The following is a 20,246-nucleotide window of genomic DNA, read 5'->3' on the forward strand; positions in this document are numbered from 1 at the left end:
TATATATACACATACATATACTCTTGCCTGGAAAATCCCATGGATGGAGGAGCCTGGTAGGCTATAGTCCATGGGGTCTCTAAGAATCGGACAAGACTGAGCGATTTCACTTTCACTTTTCACTTTCATTCATTGGAGAAGGAAATGGCAACCCACTCCAGTGTTCTTGCCTGGAGAATCCCAGGGACGGGGGAGCCTGGTGGGCTTCCGTCTGTGAGGTCACACAGAGTCGGACACGACTGAAGCGACTTAGCAGCAGCAGCACTCATATATTGGAGAAGGGAAAGGCAACCCAATCCAGTAGTCTTGCCTGGAAAATCCCATGGACAGAGGATCCTGGAGGGTGGGCTATAGTCCTTGGGGTCACAAAGAGCTGGACATGACTGAGTGACTAACACATACTCATATGTATATGTATGTACACACACACACACACATATGTATAACATATGTATACATGGGCTTCCTAGGTGGCACTAGTGGTAAAGAACCCACCTAGCAATGCAGGAGACGTAAGAAACGCAGGTTCAGTCCCTGGGCCAGGAAGATATCCTGGAGAAGGGCATGGCAACCCACTCCCAGAATTCTTGCCTGGAGAATCCCCATGGACCGAGGAGTCTGTCAGGCTACAGTTCATGAGGTCACAGAGAACCAGACCCGACTGAAGTGACTTAGCACCCTTGTACATATACTCATATACACAGAGACAGAACAAAAAGTAGAAGTTATTGTATCACAATTATAAGAATATATCTTATTATAGTGGGACTATCTTTTTATGGTAGTACCAGATTTTTACTTTTCTGTATTTTCTGAGCTCTCTGTGATTAGTATGTATGACTTTATATCAAGGAAAAAGGTTAAAAAAATTTTTTAATGATGACCCCATCAAAATTATAGCATAGGATTGGCAAATCAAGTCTTATTTTAATCTCTTATTTATTTACCGCATTTGACTGTTACATCTGAGCTTTATCCCACACTATTATGGAAGACCTCAGAGTTACAGTTCTGGAAGATCATTCCCAACACAAACCCCTCTCTGTATATTTCCCATGTAGTTGGTAATTAGTTGATAAGTAGCTTCCCCTGTGGCTCAGCTGATAAAGAATCCACCTGCAATGTGGGAGACCTGGGTTCGATCCCTGAGTTGGGAAGATCCCCTGGAGAAGGAAAAGGCTACCCAGTCCAGTATTCTTGCCTGGAGAATTTCATGGACTGTATAGTCCACAAGGTTGCAACGAGTTGGACACGACTGAGCAATTTTCACTAACATCCTTAAGCCCAGTTTACCTGCAGGAAACTTTAAAGTACCTTTAAAGCAATAAAGTACCTTTTCCTGAGGTATACAAAAAGGCAGTTAAGATCTGGGTTTTCCATTGAGAAAGCTGGACAAGAAGGTTAAGGATCCTGGAGCAGGCAGGGCATGTGAACATTATGCCCACCTTTAACAATTCACAGGATGCACATTAACAGCCTACGTGAAGTCATCTAATAGGTAGTGGAAGTCTCTGTGAAGGCTTAGGGCAATCGTAACAGAAACAGTGTGCTTTTCCCTTGAACATTTCTCCTCTTGGGCTCATACTTTTTCACAAGGGTGAGTGGATAGCAGGTCTAACTGCAGCCTCATAGGCCTTCTCCTTATGAAATTTCTGTTCAGGGGACATGACGTAACTCACATAATCATGTAACAGGCCACGTTCACCTATATTTTTTTTTAATGTTACCCTATACCTCTGTACTTCAACATTTCACCTCACTCTGGAAATTTTGACTTGTCCAGGGCATACAACGTTCTTAATAGAAATTGGCCTGAGCCAGAAGAGAATCATAAATCATAGCAGTATGACTTCATCATTGCATAAATGGGAAGACTGTGGCATAAAATAAATGATTAGCCCAAGATCACAAAAGTTGGAACTAGAAGCTGAGACTTCTAGAACTTCCCTTTTCACTCATCTATGCTGGAACTTCCCAAAAGGTGTGCACAGAGTGCTATTCTGGGAGCTGTTAACAGTTGTACTGCAAAGAGTAGAGTTCAGGGGTTAAGTAAACCCAAGGATGACCTCATTTCTCTTCTCACACTTGGAGAGTAGTAATGCATATTAATACATTAAAGGATCCCTGCAATAAGACAGATACTAAATCAGATGGGATGTGGGAATGACAAGCATAAACGAGGAATACCCTTGTTAAGTCAGGATATATTTTCTCCCAAGCCAAAATATAGGATGGAAGCAGGGGTGGTGGGGGAGAATTGCTAACAGATTCTGGGTATGTTTATTTTGGAGGAGAGGAGCTAGTCACCAGAAGCAGCAGCTTCTGCCTCAGTTAGATGCTGCTGCTGCTGCTAAGTAGCTTCAGTCATGTCCACCTCTGTGCGACCCCATAGACGGCAGCCCACCAGGCTCCTCTGTCCCTGGGATTCTCCAGGCAAGAATACTGGAGTGGGTTGCCATTTTCTCCTCCAATGCATGCATGCATGCTAAGTCACTTCAGTCGTGTACAACAGAGGTGTCCAGGCACCTCTGTCCACAGGATTCTCTAGGCAAGAATACTGGAGTGGGTTGCCATTTCCTTCTCCAGTTAGATGAGTGTTATTCAAATATAAGAACATGTTATTGTTAAACTGGGCTCTGCATACAAAGCCCTGTGATTCCAGTACCCAGCTTAATGACTAGTACCACCTGAGAGACACCTAGTTTTCTTTCTAAGTTAGAGGGGCAGGGGTATTGCATAATGCATGCTCGTGCTGTCGCTTCAGTCACATCCGACCCTTTGACACCCTATCGACTGCGACACACCAGGCTCCTCTGTCCATGGGATTCTCCAGGCGAGAATACTGGAGTGGGTTGCCATGCCCTCCTCAAGGGGATCTTTCCAACTCAGGGATCGAACCCTCATCCCTGTGTCTCCTGCACTGACAAGCAGATTTTTTACACTAGCACCACCTGGGAAGCCCATATTGCGTGATGGTTAAGAGCAAACTGAGTAAAAACCAATTAGATCCAAATCCTGGTGTGTTCTCTCATTAACCTTGAGCAAGTGCTTCCACTTGCTTTCCACCTCTGTAAAACAGAGATCATATTAATAGTAACAGTACCCATCTTGTAAGATTGACATGTGAATTAAATGAGTTAATATGTGTAGAGCATTTAGAACACTGTTTTGCTCAAAAAAAGGACTGTGTTATTATCATTAGGTTCCATGGCACCCTCATGCATTAAAGGTTCTTTTTTGCTGTCATCGCAGCCATGCTTAAGTGTGAGCATTTACACAAGAGATCAGGCTCTTGTAGTTTTGGGTGTTTTACTCCTTTATGAGGAGCCTGTCCTGTATATGTTTTTGTTTGTTTTGCTTTTTAGTTAAGTGTTTTTTTTTTTCTTTCTTCCAGTTTTATAGAGATCTAATTTTTTTTAAATAAGGTCTTTATTATTATGCAAACCAGAGCAACATGAGGCAAGTCATTATCCAGGTTGGGTGACTTGGAGACTGGAAAAATCTGTCACAAGTATCCCGTGAGACCAACCATGTCCATAAAAAAGTAAACCTTTTCTGCCATCAAAACATAGCTCAGGCCTTCTTGGCTAAAGATGGGTCATGTCCACACCATTTCCAGGCAGAGAGGTGGACCCCCATTATTTCTCTGTGTGAGTTTCGGGTACATGACAAACTGATTTGACTTACATATATCGTGAAATAATTAACACAGTAAGTTTAGTGAGCGTCTGTCATCTCATATTGTTGTTGTTGTTTAGTTGGTCAGTCATGCCCAACTCTTTTCGACCCCATGGACTGTAGCCCACCAGGCTTTTCTGTCCATGGGATTCTCCAGGCAAGAATACTAGAGTGGGTTGCCATTCCCTTCTCCAGGGGATCTTCCTGACCCAGGGATTGAGCCTGCATCTCCTACATTGCAGATGGATTCTTTACTGCTAAGCCACCAGGGAAGCTCATTATCTCATATAGGTATAAACTGAAAGAAAAAGAGACCTCATCCCTGTGTCTCCTGCACTGACAAGCAGATTCTTTACACTAGCACCACCTGGGAAGCCCATATTGCGTGATGGTTAAGAGCAAACTGAGTAAAAACCAATTAGATCCAAATCCAGGCAAGAATACTGGAGTAGGTAGCCATTCCCTTCTCTGGGGCATCTTCCTGACCCAGGAATTGAACCCTGGTCTCCTGCACTGCAGGCAGACTCTTTACCATCTGAGCCACCAGGGAAGCCCAATTATACTTCAAAAACAAATACATACTCCATTGTGTATATGTACCACAGCTTTCTTATCCATTCATCTGCTGATGGACATCTAGGTTGCTTCCATGTCTTGGCTATTATAAACAGTGCTGCGATGAACATTGGGGTACACGTGTCTCTTTCCCTTCTGGTTTCCTCAGTGTGTATGCCCAGCAGTGGGATTGCTGGCTCATAAGGCAGTTCTATTTCCAGTTTTTTAAGGAATCTCCACACTGTTCTCCATAGTGGCTGTACTAGTTTGCATTCCCACCAACAGTGTAAGAGGGTTCCCTTTTCTCCACACCCTCTCCAGCATTTATTATTTGTAGACTTTTGGATTGCAGCCATTCTGACTGGTGTGAAATGGTACCTCATTGTGGTTTTGATTTGCATTTCTCTGATAATGAGTGATGTTGAGTATTACTCAGCCATTAAAAAGAATACATTTGAATCAGTTCTAATGAGGTGGATGAAACTGGAGCCTATTATACAGAGTGAAGTAAGCCAGAAGGAAAAACATAAATACAGTATACTAACGCATATATATGGAATTTAGAAAGATGGTAACAATAACCCGGTGTACGAGACAGCAAAAGAGACACTGATGTATAGAACAGTCTTATGGACTCTGTGGGAGAGGGAGAAAGTGGGAAGATTTGGGAGAATGGCATTGAAACATGTAAAATATCATGTAGGAAACGAGTTGCCACTCCAGGTTCGATGCACGATGCTGGATGCTTGGGGCTGGTGCACTGGGACGGCCCAGAGGGATGGTATGGGGAGGGAGAAGGGAGGAGGGAGGAGGGTTCGGGATGGGGAACACATGTATACCTGTGGCGGATTCATTTTGATATTTGGCAAAACTAATACAATTATGTAAAGTTTAAAAATAAAATAAAATTAGAAAAAAAAAAAAAACAAATACATAGAAAAAGAGATCAGCTTTGTGGTCATCTGAAGGAGCGGGTGGTGGGAAAGAGAACTGGATGAAAGTGGTCAAAAGATACGAACTTTCAGTTACAATAAACAAGTATTAGGCATGAAATGTACGACATGACTATTTAACACTTCTGTATGTTATATATGAAAGTCGTCAAGAGAGTAAATCGGAAGAGTTCTCATCATTAGGAAAAAAATTCTCTCTTGCCTGGAGAGCTACAGTCCATGGGGTCATAAGAGTCAGACACAACTGAACAACTAACACTTTCACTTTTCCCTGACCTGTAACATTATGTTAGTTCCCAGTCCACAATATAATGATTACATAGTTCTATACATTACAGCTTGCAATGTATAGTTAAAAGTAACTGGCAGCAAATTGTGTAGTGTTTAAGATCCCCTTAGAAGGTGAAGTATTTTTCTTTGGTCATGTATTTTTGAGGTGGTGTTATTGGTCTTAGTACTTTACCTTCTTTCAGAGTTTTAAAATGACAACAGTTTAGAGTTGTACCATCTAACTTTAAAGTTTTCTGTGGAAACTGGAAACATATTTTATAAACAAAGTCTGGAACTGTTGCTAGGGACATCTTCAGCTATGAAAATAGGAACTTTATTGGAACATTATTGGCTGTAGCAGTTGCCACTGGAAACAGCAAAATTTAACTGCAAAAGGGATTCCCCACCCCATTCCCCATTCCAGTTGAGAATGCAAGGAAAGCTTCTGATGGGAAGAACTAACTCACAGGGGACTTACATTCAGAAGCATTTGTTTTCTCAAATCTTTTGGAGAAAGAAAGAGAACATCTTAAAGAGCCTGAGAACTGGAAAAGGTGAATCATGCCCAGTTTCTTGCTGCATATGCAAATGAAAAAGAAACAGATGGTACCTCAGAAAAATGAAACAAAATCAGAGAGACATATGCCATGCTAATGTAAAGTCTACTGAACCACCACTAGGCTGCAGAAGACTTTGAGTGGTCCAGTGTCCCTGTATCCAAGGTGGGGACTCTACGGTCAGAAAAGCCCAGGAGGCGAAAGATTGAACCCGCCCAGGCCTCTCAGAGTAGCGCTTCCATGCAGCCAGGTGCCCTGGATTGGGCACAATAGACTTGGCCTAGGGTTTGCTATTCCTCCTGCTGCTGATCACATAATTCTTCGTTTGCATGCTGGATCCTGTTCTTTTCTCAGCATTTTCTTTAACCAGCGAAAGTTGCAGCTCTTTGCTAGAGTATAGCCCTAAGATATTCTTGTTTCTATTTTTGGAAGGTCTCTACATGGGTAGCGGTGTGGGGGAGGACATGACTTGTGTGGAATTTTAGAAGATGGGACTAAGATTTTGATAGAGAAGGAGAAATGACAAGAGATAAAGGGAGAAGCAGGTGTTCTGCACACCCAGAGTCAATGAGAGGTCCACTTCCAGATGTCAGATTCTTTTCTGGCATGGACTCATTGATTGTAAGCCCTTACTTTTTGGCATACCTATAGTAATTATTTTGGATGGAGCTTCCTTCACTGTATGACTGTTAGTGTACCTGGAGTCAGAATTGAGAGCCCTCTTCTTTCATTGGCTACATTTCTCACTGTTTCTGCCCTCCTGTCCTCCTCCTCCTTTTCCCCCTCCCCCGTCCTCTGTGCGCCCCTTCCCCTGCCCTGTGTTATTTGCTTTGGGCCTTCACTGAGTTCACTTTTCACAGGGTCCTGTTCTTTGGATGTGGGAATTGTGTTCCTTCTCAGTGATGCTGGTAGGAGTCCCTTAATGAGCTGGGAACATGCACGGTTCTTGAAGAGTAGTTCCCAGCTTGGCTTCGCCTGGCCAAATAAAACATTCTGGTTCCTAGGGATGAGTAATTTTAGCAAAACACTGTAGACTGTTGAACTACAGCTGTGTCTCCAACATGAGTTTTCAGTGTGTAAACTGACCACCTCTAGAAATATAGAATACTCCTCCCCAAATTAGTGAATTTGAACTAAATTAGAGATGGATTTTTTAAACAAGATGTGTCCCTACATAAGGATAAAAGGAAGACTCAACCGACAGGAACTTGTAACAGTTCTACACTTGCATATATCTAATATACCTATTAGATGTGTAACTAAAAACTGATAGAATTATTAGAAAACATGAAGAACTTCAAAATAAGAGTGGAAGATGTTAATATACATGTCAGTAATTGCCATTGAGCCACCAGGGAAGCCCAGCTGATAAAACATAAAAATTCATAAACATATAGCAGATTTGAAAAACATAATTAAGTCTATCCGTAATCCTGTATAGAACTGTGCCCCTAACAATTAGATACTGCATATTCTATTAAAAAATTTTTTTAATTGATTGTGTATAGAGGCAGATGGTTACTTATGTGGTGATGATTTCATAATGTATGCAAATATCAAACTACTATGTAATTTACCTGAAATCAACATGATATTGTATGTCAACTATTTTAAAAATATATAAATATATGTTAAATAAATATTTATCTACTAGGTCAGGAGCTGGCAAACTATGACTCATAGACCAAATCCAACCCGGATGTATTTTTGTTAATAAAGTTTATCAGCAAACAGCCACACCCAATCATTTACATACTGTCTAGGGCTGATTTTGCATAATAGCAGAATCCAGTAATTACTGACAGAGACCTTATTGCTCTGCAAATCCTCCTACAGTTATCTTCTATGTGGCCCTAAAAACCTAAAAAGTGCACTGATCCCTGTGCTAGAAAATAAAACAAGTCTTTTTTTTTTTTTTAAACTTTACATAATTATATTAGTTTTGCCAAATATCAAAATGAATCCATCACAGGTATAAAAGTCTTATTAAATAAGTCTTTTATTAAAAAATGCAGGGCATTTTTCCAACCACAATATAACAAAAAGGTAACTTTAAAAAAAATCGGTTTGGAAATATAACAATACACTTCTAAATAACTCATCAGTCAAAGAAAGTCATTATAGAGTCTTTAAAAATATTTAGAATTAAATAATAATGAAAATGCTATAATATTAAAATGTATGGTATTCAGATTAAGTTATAAAGTGTTAAGAAAATATATGGACTTCCCCGTGGCTCAAGAGGTAAAGAATCCACCAGCAATGCAGAAGACACAGAAGGCAAGGGTTCAGTCCCTGGGTCAGGAAGATCCCCTGGAGAAGGATATGACAACCCCCTCCAGTATTCTTGTTTGAAAAATCTCATGGACAGAAGAGCCTGATGGGTTACAGTCCAAAGGGTCGCAAAGCGTTGCACACAACTGAACGACTAAGCACACACACACAAGAAATTTTATATCCTTAATGCTTATATCAGATGAAGGAAAACAGTGGGCTAAATATCCAACTACAAAAATTAAGAACTCAACAGAGTATACTTAAAGGAAAGAATCTTAATTAGTGCACTAGAAATCAAAGAAGCAATAGAAAGCATAATAAAGAACCTAATTGTTTTTTTTTTTTTAAGAAATACATCTCCGAGATAGAACAAGAAAAATAGGTTGCAAATTAAAAATGCGAGAAAAGAAAAAAGAAAACATATATACATATAATAATCACCCCTCTCCAATAAATTTGAAAAGTAAAACAACAAATTACCTAGAAAAATATTATTTACCAAAATTGAGTAAAAAAATGAAACATCTAAATAATTATATAACCATTAGAAGTTGAAGCATTTGTTAAAACATACCCACAAAAAGAATACTACACTCTGCTTCTTTTACTAACAGATTTTACCAAATATCAATAAATAGGTCATCTTAACTATATACAAATATTTCAGAGAACAGAAAATGAGGAGACATTCCCAACTCTTTTATGAAGTTAAAAAAAGTGAAAGTGTTAGTCACTCAGTCATGTCTGACTTTTTGCAACCCCGTGGATTGTAACCTACCAGGCTCCTCTGTCCATGGAATTCTCCTGGCAAGAATACTAGAGAGGGTAGCCATTCTCTTCTCCAGGGGTGTTCCCCACCCAGGGATTGAATCCATGTCTCCTGCTTGCAGGCAGATTTTTTACCATCTGTGCCACCAGGGAAGCCCTTTTAGGAAGCTAATATAACCTCAATACTTAAACCAGACAAGAACAATACTAGGAAGGAAAATTATGTAAATGAATGTCTAAAATAAAATGGTAGCCAAAATATAACCAACATTATTAAAAAAGAAATATATCTTGACAAATTGGGATTTATCCTAGGAATAGCAAGAATGGTTTATTTAATATTAGACAACATATTTTTACAGTTTTCCACATTAACAGATTATAGGCGAAGCCCATATGATCATCTCAATAAGTGCAAAAACAAAAAGCATTGCATTAAGCTTAACACCTCTTCATGGTTTTAAAATAAAAGGACAAACAAACCTCTTAGCAAACAGAATAGAAGGAAACATCATTTAGCTAAACATTTAGCTATAAGCACCATCTTCTCATGCAAGGGTAGTGTGAGGGTTAAGCTTGTAGACTCAGACATTAAAAAAACTTAGCTTCTATCATTATTTTTTAAAGTTGGGCTTATTGAGGAATAATTTACATAGTAAAATTATTTTTTAAATAATTTTTTAAAAATTTACGTAGTAAATTTTACATAGTAAAATTAACCCAGTTTTGTGTATGATTCCATGAGTTTTTTGTAATGCAACCCACTCCAGTATTCTTGTCTGGAGAATCCCATAAACAGAGGAGCCTGGCAGGCTACAGTCCATAGGATCACAAAGAGTCAGACACTACTGAGCCCATATTAACTGACTGACAGTTGTGTAACCACTACCACAATTAAGATATAGAACATTTCCAACAGCCCCAGAAGTTTCCCATCCCCAGTAACTATTGATCTGTTTTTTATTCCTATAGTTTTGCCTTTTCCAGTACCACACATTATATAGCCTTTTGATTCTGGCTTCTTTTGCTTAGCGTCATGCTTTTGAAACTTACGAGGTTGTGTGTTTCAGGAATTTATTCTACTGAGAAAATATGAGAACCATAGGGGAGTTAAGCAGGTCTATAGCTAGGGCAGATCTAGGATTTGTGAGGCCTGAATCTTATGCAGTTTGGCAGGGTGGGGCCTCTTAGAAAAAAAATACAAAATTACAGATACAAAATAAGATATGAAAGACATTGTTTTAAATAAGAAATCATAACAGTACTGTTATGAACATAAGAATTCTGAAAAGTTTTATTTTATTCATTTTCATTAGATAAGAAAAAAATGTGTTTTTTTAAACTGTAAAATGCTTTATCTTATATATTCCTATATGAGAGAGACTTTCTGTTTTGAACACACAAAACGAGAACCTAATTTTCTGCTTACAGTTTTACATTTCTGATGATTAGAAGAATTTTCCACTGTCTAGTTTCTGGTTTCATTCATCCCAAACCTGCTTTCTCCTCCACTTCCTGCATCATTCCAAGGAAGGAGGCTACAGGTGTGTTTGTGTTACAATCCACAACTTCTGGCCCTGTACACTTTGTGTCAGATGTCTGGTAAGTTGGCAAAGGGTGGTAGGAATATTCCTGAAAACGTTCATACACCAGGACAGCCTGCAGTAGTTTAACTATAGGCTTTATGATTATGAGCCTTATTATAAGGTTATATTATAATATTTCATTAAACTCAGAGTCTGTCCAATCATCTCCCTCTAAGTGGATCCCCAGAATGCTCACTCCAGCTCCAACATCACTCACTAGGATAGCGACAGAGATGAGTTCTGAGTGGAAATAGACAGTGGTCTATTGTATTTATTTTAATCCCCATATATCTTTATTTTGCGAATTTTTAAAGAAAAGTTATCCATGATCCACTGCCAGTACTCTCCCTAGGGCCTTGAAGGAGTCCATGCAAGCAAATACTTAGAAGCTTACAGAAGTTGCTGAGAAATTGGATTTCTGATACTTCTCATGAAGAGGACAAAGACAGGGATTGAAGGAAAAATATATGTGCAACTTTTAATTTTAGCTTTTTGCTCTTTTCGCCTGGGGTTGAAAAAGAACAGTGTACTTGACTCCACTTCTGGAAGAGTTTAACGAATCCCATCTGGTCATGTCCTTTTCTTTTTTTTAATGTAGACCCTCAGGGATTTGGAGACAAAACGGCACCGTCTTGGGGACTCCACTCCATGGGCTGAGTCAGCCACTGGGACTGAGCGGCGAAGTTCTGGCTTCAATTCCTCAAATGCCAGCAGTCCTGGAGGAATCTAGATGCTGGAGCCAGGCTGGCTAGATTGGGTCCCCATGCTGTTCTTGTCGTACTTTCTTAATGGAAATCACAGAACTAGCATTTTTACTTCAGAAAAGCAGTTTTCTTTTTGGAACTAAAAAGCATCACAGGCTAAAGAAACAACTAATTTATTCAACCTTTGTCTGATATTAATATCGGATATATATAAATATGTTAATATAAGCTGATATTAATATAATCAATAGAGTATAATGTATTAATATAACCCCTGCTTTTTTTATCGATATTTACATGTTACATTTCATCCATCATTTTGCTTTTAGCTATACTGTTATATTTGAAATAAGTTTCATATAAATAGCATATAGGTGCATGCATGCTCAGTCATGTCCGACTCTTTGCAACCCCATGGACTATAGCCTGGCTGGCTCCTCTGTCCATGGAATATTCTAGGCAAGAATACTGGAGTGGCTTGCCATTTCCTACTCCAAGGGATCTTCCTGACCCAGGAACTGAACCCACGTCTCCTACATTACAGTCAGGTTCTTTACCACTGAGCCATCCAGGAAGCCCCAGCATGTAGTTAGGTCATGTTTTTTAATCCACTTTGTCAGCCTCTGTCTTTAAATTGGTGTGTTTAGATCATTTAAATTTATATAATTATTGATATGTTGGGATTCAAGTCTGTAATTTTATTTCATCTTTTCTGTTTATTTGCTATTTCTTGTTTATCTTTCCTGCCTTCTTGTGAGTTACTTGAACTTTTTAGAATTCTGTTTTGATTTGTCTTAATATTTTGAGTGTACTTCTTTGTATAGCTTTTTTAGTGGTTGCTGAAACACTAGTGTAGGTGTTGGCCTCATTACCACTGGGCAGTATGGAGAGTCCTGATTCTCTACTAGGCTTTCTCTGACTGTAGTGGGAAAGAGAGGTACCCTTCATTACTGCCGGGAGGAGGGGTAAGTCCAGGCTCACATGTTCTCCACTGAACTGCACTGGTGGTGGTGGTGCTAGAGAACAGGGGTTTCCCACAGCCCTTCAGGGAGGCAAATCTCTTCAGGAGTTCAGTCCCTACTTGACCACTTCTGACCACCAGCCTGAGGGAAGGTGGAAGAGAAGTTGGGGTGCCTCGTTACAGCCAGACGAAGGTGGAAGGCTTGGTTCCCCACTCAGCCTTTGCTGGGGTAGGCAGGGTCACAGCTTTTCTGTTGTGTTTGGCTAGAATCAAGTAGTTGTTATCTAAAGGTTTTCAGTCTTGGTAGGCTGTCCTTTTCCTGGTCATTTTGTTAAATATAGCATACTTTTATTGGGGCTTTTTTTTTCTGCTCACACTTAGCATTTCCAAGTTACTAGCTTCTTTAGCTCCAAGTCTGAGATAATGAGCTAAAAGAAAATCTACTGAGTTCACCACTGTGTTGTTCCCTGGGCCTCAAAGTCCCTAGCCCGTCTGACTTCTCTCCACCTTTCAGAGATTTCCTCTGTTTGTTTTATGTATAATGTTCAGGGGTTTTCGCTGTAACTTAACAGGAGGAATAGGGGAAAATATGACTACTACTACTTTCTTCCCAGAAGCAGTTCTATAAATACTTTTAGTGCCAACTTAATCATTCATTTAAAAAGCCCTGTTAATCTTCTACCTGCTACTGCTTGATTGAGTAGAGTCCTTTTTTTCACTCTACACAGTTATGAAGCAAGATTCTCCTGAAAAACAGAAGCCATAGGGAAATAGATATCTTTGCTACATATCTATCTATATTTATTGTTCTCTCTCTTTGTCTCTCTGTCATGTGTGTGTGTGTCTGTGTGTGTGTGTGTGTGTAAAGGAGTTAGCTCATGCAGTTATGGAGGCTGTCAAGCCCCAAGATCAGCAGCGTGGACCGACAAGCTGGCCACCCTGGAGAGCCAATTGTTTAGTTGCAATTCTAGTTAGAAGGCTTTGAGAAACAGGAGAGCTGATGGTATAGTTCCAGCTCATTGGCCTGCAGGCTCCAGATCCAGGAAGAGCCAAATGTTTCATTTCAAGTCCAAAGGCAGAAAAAATTATCTTACTCAGGGTGGGTCATACTTTTAGTTCTATTCCAGCCATACCTGATGGGATATATTCTTCCACATTAGGGAGGGCAGTCTGCTTTATTCAGTCCACCCATTCAGATGTTAATCTCAACCAGAAACACCTACAGAGAAACATCTAGAGTAATGTTTGACCAAATATCTGGACCACCCTATGGCCCAATCAAGTTGATACATAAAACTAACCGTCTCAAGACTACCGGACTAGTTAATCTGTACCTAAATATGAATTCTGACCAGTATTACTCAAGACTCATATTTTGGGCTTTGAGATGTACAGAAAAACTCAAAGGGAGTGAGTGAAATCTTTCAAAGATTCAAAAATGTATTCAGATAGAACAGCCACTAAAATCTGGAAGACAGGATAGCATTATGGGAAGTAAGGAGAAGGCAATGGCACCCCACTCCAATACTCTTGCCTGGAAAATCCCAGGAGCCTGGTAGGCTGCAGTCCATGGGGTCGATAAGAGTCGGACACGACTGAGCGACTTCGCTTTCACTTTTCATGCATTGGAGAAGGAAATGGCAACCCACTCCAGTGTTCTTGCCTGGAGAAACCCAGGGACGGGGGAGCCTGGTGGGCTGCCGTCTATGGGGTCACACAGAGTCGGACATGACTGAAGTGACTTAGCATAGCATAGCATAGCATGGGAAGTAAAAAAAACCTGTGATTGCCATGTTTCTTTAAGAGAGCTTTTTAAACAGAAATATTGTTAAAAACTTTTTTTTTTCCTGATTCTTAGGACAAGAATTTACTTTTTCCAGTGTTGAAAGATTTTATAAATTTAAAATAAGAATTTCTCATGATGTATAATCCTTTTGTCACGTTTTCTTTCGTTTGAGAGCTGGCTAGTTCTCAGTACAGGCAGCATCACTTGTGGGGGAAGACCTTGGACTCAGATAGATCTGGGTTCCCAGGTGTGTGACCTAGGGCGAATTACTTTATCCCTGCAAGCAACAACTTTTCTATCTGAAAATGAAGAGTTCAACCATGCAACTCAGTGTGTGTTCCTTAATTAAACAGTCTCAGTTTTAGACATCTGAATAATCTTCATTTGTGCAGGTTTATAAATAATACTGCCACCTTGGTTCTTCAATCGCTATCTTCATTTTGGATCATTTTCTTAAATTCAGCTTCTTAGAGGTGAAATTAATGAGTCAAGGGACAGAACCTTTTGAAAAGATGGTACCAAGATTATGCTAGAAATGGGAGAAAGAGAGGGGTGCTTTTCTAATTTTTAATCTTTATGTTTCCTAGGAGCATCAGGTGGTGAAGGAGGAGGAGACACAGAAATGACTCAGCAGGAGACAGCTCCAGGTCCTGCCCTGTCAAAGAAAGTCAAACCGGTGAGAGTCACAATTGTTGGCTCTGAAATCAGCCTCTTCTTCCCTTCTGCAGCGTTCCCTGTGTTCCAGTGCCAGTTGTGGGTGGGGTTGAGGGAAGCTACCTTCTCTGCCTTTGAAAGAGTCAGGCTTCATTAATTACAGACCAGCAAGGTAAATTTTCCCTCTAGTGGTTTTTTGTTTTGTTTTGTTTTTTTAATAATAGAAATGTATTGTAGAATAATGATATCTCAGATTCTTGTAGTGTATTTTTACCACAGACCCAGCCTCATTCTTTTGGGTATCGTTCCTAGGAGGAGACAAATAGCATAAATATAGGCAAGGTGAGCCCCACACCAATACACGATCACAGGGCCAAACCACGCTGCGAGGAGGCTCTCGGGGCCTCATGACTATCTAGCATCATGTCTGTTGTGTGAATTCTTATCAGGGATTCTCCACCTTCGTATTACCACAGGTGGGAATCTGATAAACTACGATCTTTTATTGCCTTTTCATTCTTTTTATTGGCCACTCACATCCATTTTCAGCTTTTTCACCTTATATGTCCCTCCAACCGAATTGGCAACCATGTGTGATTTTTAAAGGACTACCTACTGTCAGTCCAAAGTCACCATCTCCTTCTCAGGAATGATTTGTGATCTTATTCATTGTTGTGTATTCACTAAATCACATCCTACTCTTTGCGACCCTCTGGACTGTAGCCCACCAGGCTCCTCTGTTCTTGGGACTTCCCGGGCAAGACTACTGGAGTGGGTTGCTATTTCCTTCTCTGGGAGATCTTCCCAACCCAGGGATCAAACCCGGGTTTCCTGCTTTGGGAGGTGGATTCTTTACCACTGAGCCACCAGGGAAGCCCATTCTCATTGTAGGTGGCCCTAAACTCATTCCCCGCTAGAGGGTGACTCTACCCAAAGTTTGTGACCAGGCTTAGGATAATTGTAGGAAGCAGTTTTTGCATTGTGGTGACCTGCAAGCTGTGATTCCTTGGGCAAGTTAAACTCTCTGTGCCTCATCTCTCTATTGGTAAAATGGTGTTAATTGTATTTTCTTCACAGAGTTGCTGTGGGGATTAAATGATTAATACTTATTAAGCTCTTTAAACAGTGGTTGGCAAAGAGTAAGCACTGAAGTGATAAATATTATAGTGAAATATACTTCAGGTCTTTTATTTTTTCTTTGTGGGGTGGGGGATGCAGAAAAATTTACATAGTTAATGTATAATCCATCTTGGTTTTCTCTCCAGCTATTAAATATTTAACTCCAACGTCTTATATAAATTTCAGTTTTAACCACTCTAAGACCTACAGGTTAACATCATTAGCTTTTCAATTTATCTTACCAAGATGGGGTTTGATTTTTATCTTAACTTACTCTACTGACCACAGCATAGTCATGCCTTCTTTAACCTCCACCTCTAATCGGTGCCTCCCTGCAGAACTTGTTTCCCAGTATCCTTTGTAGCCCACTGACTTTCTTTTTCCTTACTTTCTCCCTTGATTTTCTTTTTGATTGCACCTCACTTTTTCTGGGCTCTTTGGTGAAAGAATAAATTTGCATTAATAAACTCACTCAGGTCTGAATCTTTACTGTCTTTTTATTGGCAGAGCCTTCACCTTGCTGAATATCCACCTATTTTTTACCTTCTTCCTCCTTGAGTCTTCTTTTCCCACGATCAAGTTAGATAAATGACAGAGAACCACAGGAAGAAAAGAGAAAAATTGAGGAAGAAAAAGTTAAACACATTCTTAATTGCCATGAGCATTCACCTATCTTTCAGCAACCCAAGTTTCAACAACAATAAAACAATTGGTTGAGCACTCCGCACAGGCGCTGTGTAAGGTCATGACTCACAATCATCACAGCTGCCCTGGGAGGGCAGGGAGATCCCATTTGACAAAGAACCTGAAGCTCAGAGTGAGGGGTACCAGGAGTCATAACCCATTTGACTGCCTTCAAGGCACCCCCTGAGGGATGACACTGCTTCCAGTTCCCTTTCCACATGTCCTTCCTCATTCAGCTTGGAAAAATTAGATGTACTGTGTCATCAAGTGCTTTGTTGGTCACATACCATTGGTATTTTCTGCTAAGGGAAAAAAAAAAAATCACAAAAAGTTAAGATTTGACTGTTCATTTTAACCTCTTTCACCCTGCTGTGATTTCTTTTGCTAACAAATTGCTTTAAAGAATCAAGGTCCTAGGTAGACACAGTGCCCTAATCACTCTCCCAGGCCTAGCTTTACTGCCCTGATCAGAGATTCACACAGGGATCTCCTTGTGCCCTCTGCCTTATTTAAGTGTTATCCATCTCACTCTCTGGTCTCCCCACCAGGCTGTACACCTCTGCGCATCTCCACTGCCCCTGGTACAGAACCTTCCCTGAACTGACACTCATTTGTGAAAAGGAAGCATGAATGACTAGACTGGAATCCCACTCTTCCCATCTCAACCCTTCATGTCCCAGCTGTGAGGCATCAGCTCCCTGACTCTGCTGCCAGTGGAGCTCCCTGACCCTTGTCCTGTCATCAGCCCCTCCTTGAGGGGTCCCCCACCTTGATACTAGAGCTGGGAATCTTTCCTCTTCCGGCCCTAATACCACACAATCCCTCGAGCTCCTCTCTGGCCTCCCTGTCCTGTCTCCTGATGCTCTGCTCCCTCTGGAACTCATCTCACCACCCCAAGGACCACCTTTTTGTCAGGCTGACTGTGCTTTCTTGAGTCCTTCTCGAGCTGTTTATGCACATAAAGGTTGAGTCTCCAACTAGTCCGTAAGCACCTTAGGAACCAGCATTTCATTTGTGTCCACTGTGGTAACCTAGCACAGCCATAGGCGCGTGATTCGTTTGGCGCATATAACCAAGTATTTGTTTTCTAACAGTAATTATACATTTTTTTTCCTGGATAAAAAAGAAAAATAAAAGAAATTATTTTTTGCTATATTTAAGTTTTGAATTTTTTTTTCAAATTTGCTTAGTTGTTTGCTGTTCTTTAAGGTTTTTTGTTTGTTTTGTTTTTTTTTAAACTTGGGTAGTAGCTGCCTGGCCTTCTTCTGCTAGCTGTAATGTGCATTTAGACTTTAATATCACCAGGCGAGAGTATGTGTCCAGTTGGATAGTGTTCCCTCCTTTGCCATAGCTGGGCCTGCATTTCTCTTCCTGAGTCTACATCTCCCATCTGTCCAGTTTTTTAAGCAGCAGATTTATAACTTTATAACAGTTTTTTACCCTTACAACTACATCATCTCTAGCAACCATTTTACATCTGAATAATCATCCTTGGCCTCCTTAATAATGTGAGTATAAAGATTTGCCAAGAGTTCTTTTTTTTTTTCCAAATACTGCTTCCAAAATAAATCATGAACTCCCCTACTTCTAGAGATTGCATCACCCTCTTTCCTCCTCAACATCAGTCATTTCAGAGCCAACCCTAGTGACTTTGTAATTATGGTTCCCAGAATATAATCCCTTATGAGGGATTTCGTGACTTTTCATTGATGCCTCCATGATGTCAGTAGCCTTTTAATGGTTCCATGACCCATCCTCTCCCCCTCAGAGACCACACTGAACTTCTTTTTTCTTGAACTAGCTTTTTGTTTATCTCCTTGGATCATAAAAGAATCTTCAGCAAGAGTACTTATCACTTTCCCCTCTTACTTACCTTTCTCACTGCAGCATATTTTTACTAATTATTTTCACAGTGATCATTTCGTATCTCTCCTGCTCTTTAACTTCAGTATTATTCTTGATGAAGAAAAAAGAGGACTGTGTCCTGTCTACTCTCTGATTTACCTTCTTCCTTTCCATATGGTGTCTCAATTCTCTCTCTCTTTCTTGTTGCATAACAAATTACCTCCAAAGTTAGTAGCTTAAAACAGAAAAGATTCCTTATCTCAGCCTCTGTTACCTATATCTCATCAGTCGTCAGTCAGGTTATAAGCTGAAGGTTAGTGGCTCCATTGTGAAGAATCCTCCTCAAAACTCATTCAGGTGGCTGTTGGCAGGCCTCACTTCCTCATCCTCCATCAGAGGGCAGACAGACTAAAAACCACAATCACAGAAAACTAACCAATCTGATCACATGGACCACAGCCTTGTCTAACTCAATGAAACTATGAGCCATGCCGTGTAGGGCCACCCAAGACGGACGGGGCCACCCAAGACGGACGGGTCATGGTGGAGAATTCTGACAAAATGTGGTCCACTGGACCACTGGCAAACCACTTCAGTATTCTTGCCTTGAGGACCCCATGAACAGTATGAAAAGGCAAAAAGATAGGACACTGAAAGGTAAACTCCCCGGTTCAGTAGGTGCCCAGTATCACACTGGAGATAAGTGGAGAAATAACTCCAGAAAGAATGAAGAGATGGAGCCAAAGCAAAACCAACACCCAGGTATGGATGTGACTGGTGATGGAAGCAAGGTCCGATGCTATAAAGAGCAATATTGCATAGGAACCTGGAATGTTAGGTCCCTGAATCAAGGCAAATTGAAAGTGGTCAAACAGGAGATGGCAAGAGTGAATGTCAACATTTTAGGAATCCGTGAACTAAAATGGACTGGAATGGGTGAATTTAACTCAGATGACCATTACATCTACTACTGTGGGCAAGAATCCCTTAGAGGGAATGGAGTAGCCATCATAGTCAACAAAAAAGTCTGAAATGCAGTACTTGGATGCAATCTCAAAAACAACAGAATCACAGTAATCCAAGTCTATGCCCCAACCAGAAGTGCTGAAAAAGCTGAAGTTGAATGGTTCTATGAATACCTACAAGACCTTTTAGAACTAACACCCAAAGAAGATGTCCTTTTCATTATAGGGGACTGCAATGCAAATGTAGGAAGTCAACAAACACCTGGAGTAACAGGCAAACTTGGCCTTGGAGTACAGAATGAAACAGGGCAAAGGCTAATAGAAGTCTGCCAAAAGAACGCACTGGTCATAGCAAACACCCTCTTCCAACAACACAAGAGATGACTCTACACATGGACATCACCAGATGGTCAACACCAAAATCAGCTTGACTATATTCTTTGCAGCCAAAGATGGAGAAGCTCTATACAATCAGCAAAAACAAGACCAGGAGCTGACTGGCTCAGATCATGAACTCCTTATTGCCATATTCAGACTTAAAGAAAGTAGGAAAAACCACTAGACCATTTAGGTATGACCTAAATCAATTCCCTAACGATTATACAGTAGAAGTGAGAAATAGATTTAAGGGACTAGATCTGACAGAGTGCCTGATGAACTATGGACAGAGGTTCGTGACATTGCACAGGAGACAGGAATCAAGACCATCCCCAAGAAAAAGAAATGCAAAAAAGCAAAATGGCTGTCTGAGGAGGGCTTACAAATAGCTGTGAAAAGAAGAGAAGCAAAAAGCAAAGGAGAAAAGGAAAGATATACCCATTTGAATGCAGAGTTCCAAAGAATAGAAAGAGAGATAATAAAGCCTCTTTCAGTGATCAATGCAA

General features: G+C 40.4%; 1 protein-coding gene across 1 annotated transcript in view; it reads left to right on the forward strand.

Annotated features, from left to right (window-relative positions):
- The window catches only part of CMSS1 (cms1 ribosomal small subunit homolog (yeast)), a 395,179-nt gene that overhangs the window by 341,059 nt on the left and 33,874 nt on the right, over positions 1–20,246 (forward strand). Inside the window, exon 2 of the mRNA XM_010841945.1 lies at positions 14,683–14,771. Within this exon, the coding sequence (XP_010840247.1) occupies positions 14,683–14,771 (89 nt within the window). The remainder of the gene's footprint in view (positions 1–14,682; positions 14,772–20,246) is intronic.

The sequence above is a fragment of the Bison bison genome, unplaced genomic scaffold, assembly GCF_000754665.1.
Source record: "Bison bison bison isolate TAMUID 2011002044 unplaced genomic scaffold, Bison_UMD1.0 scf7180017864168, whole genome shotgun sequence".
Classification (NCBI taxonomy): domain Eukaryota; kingdom Metazoa; phylum Chordata; class Mammalia; order Artiodactyla; family Bovidae; genus Bison; species Bison bison.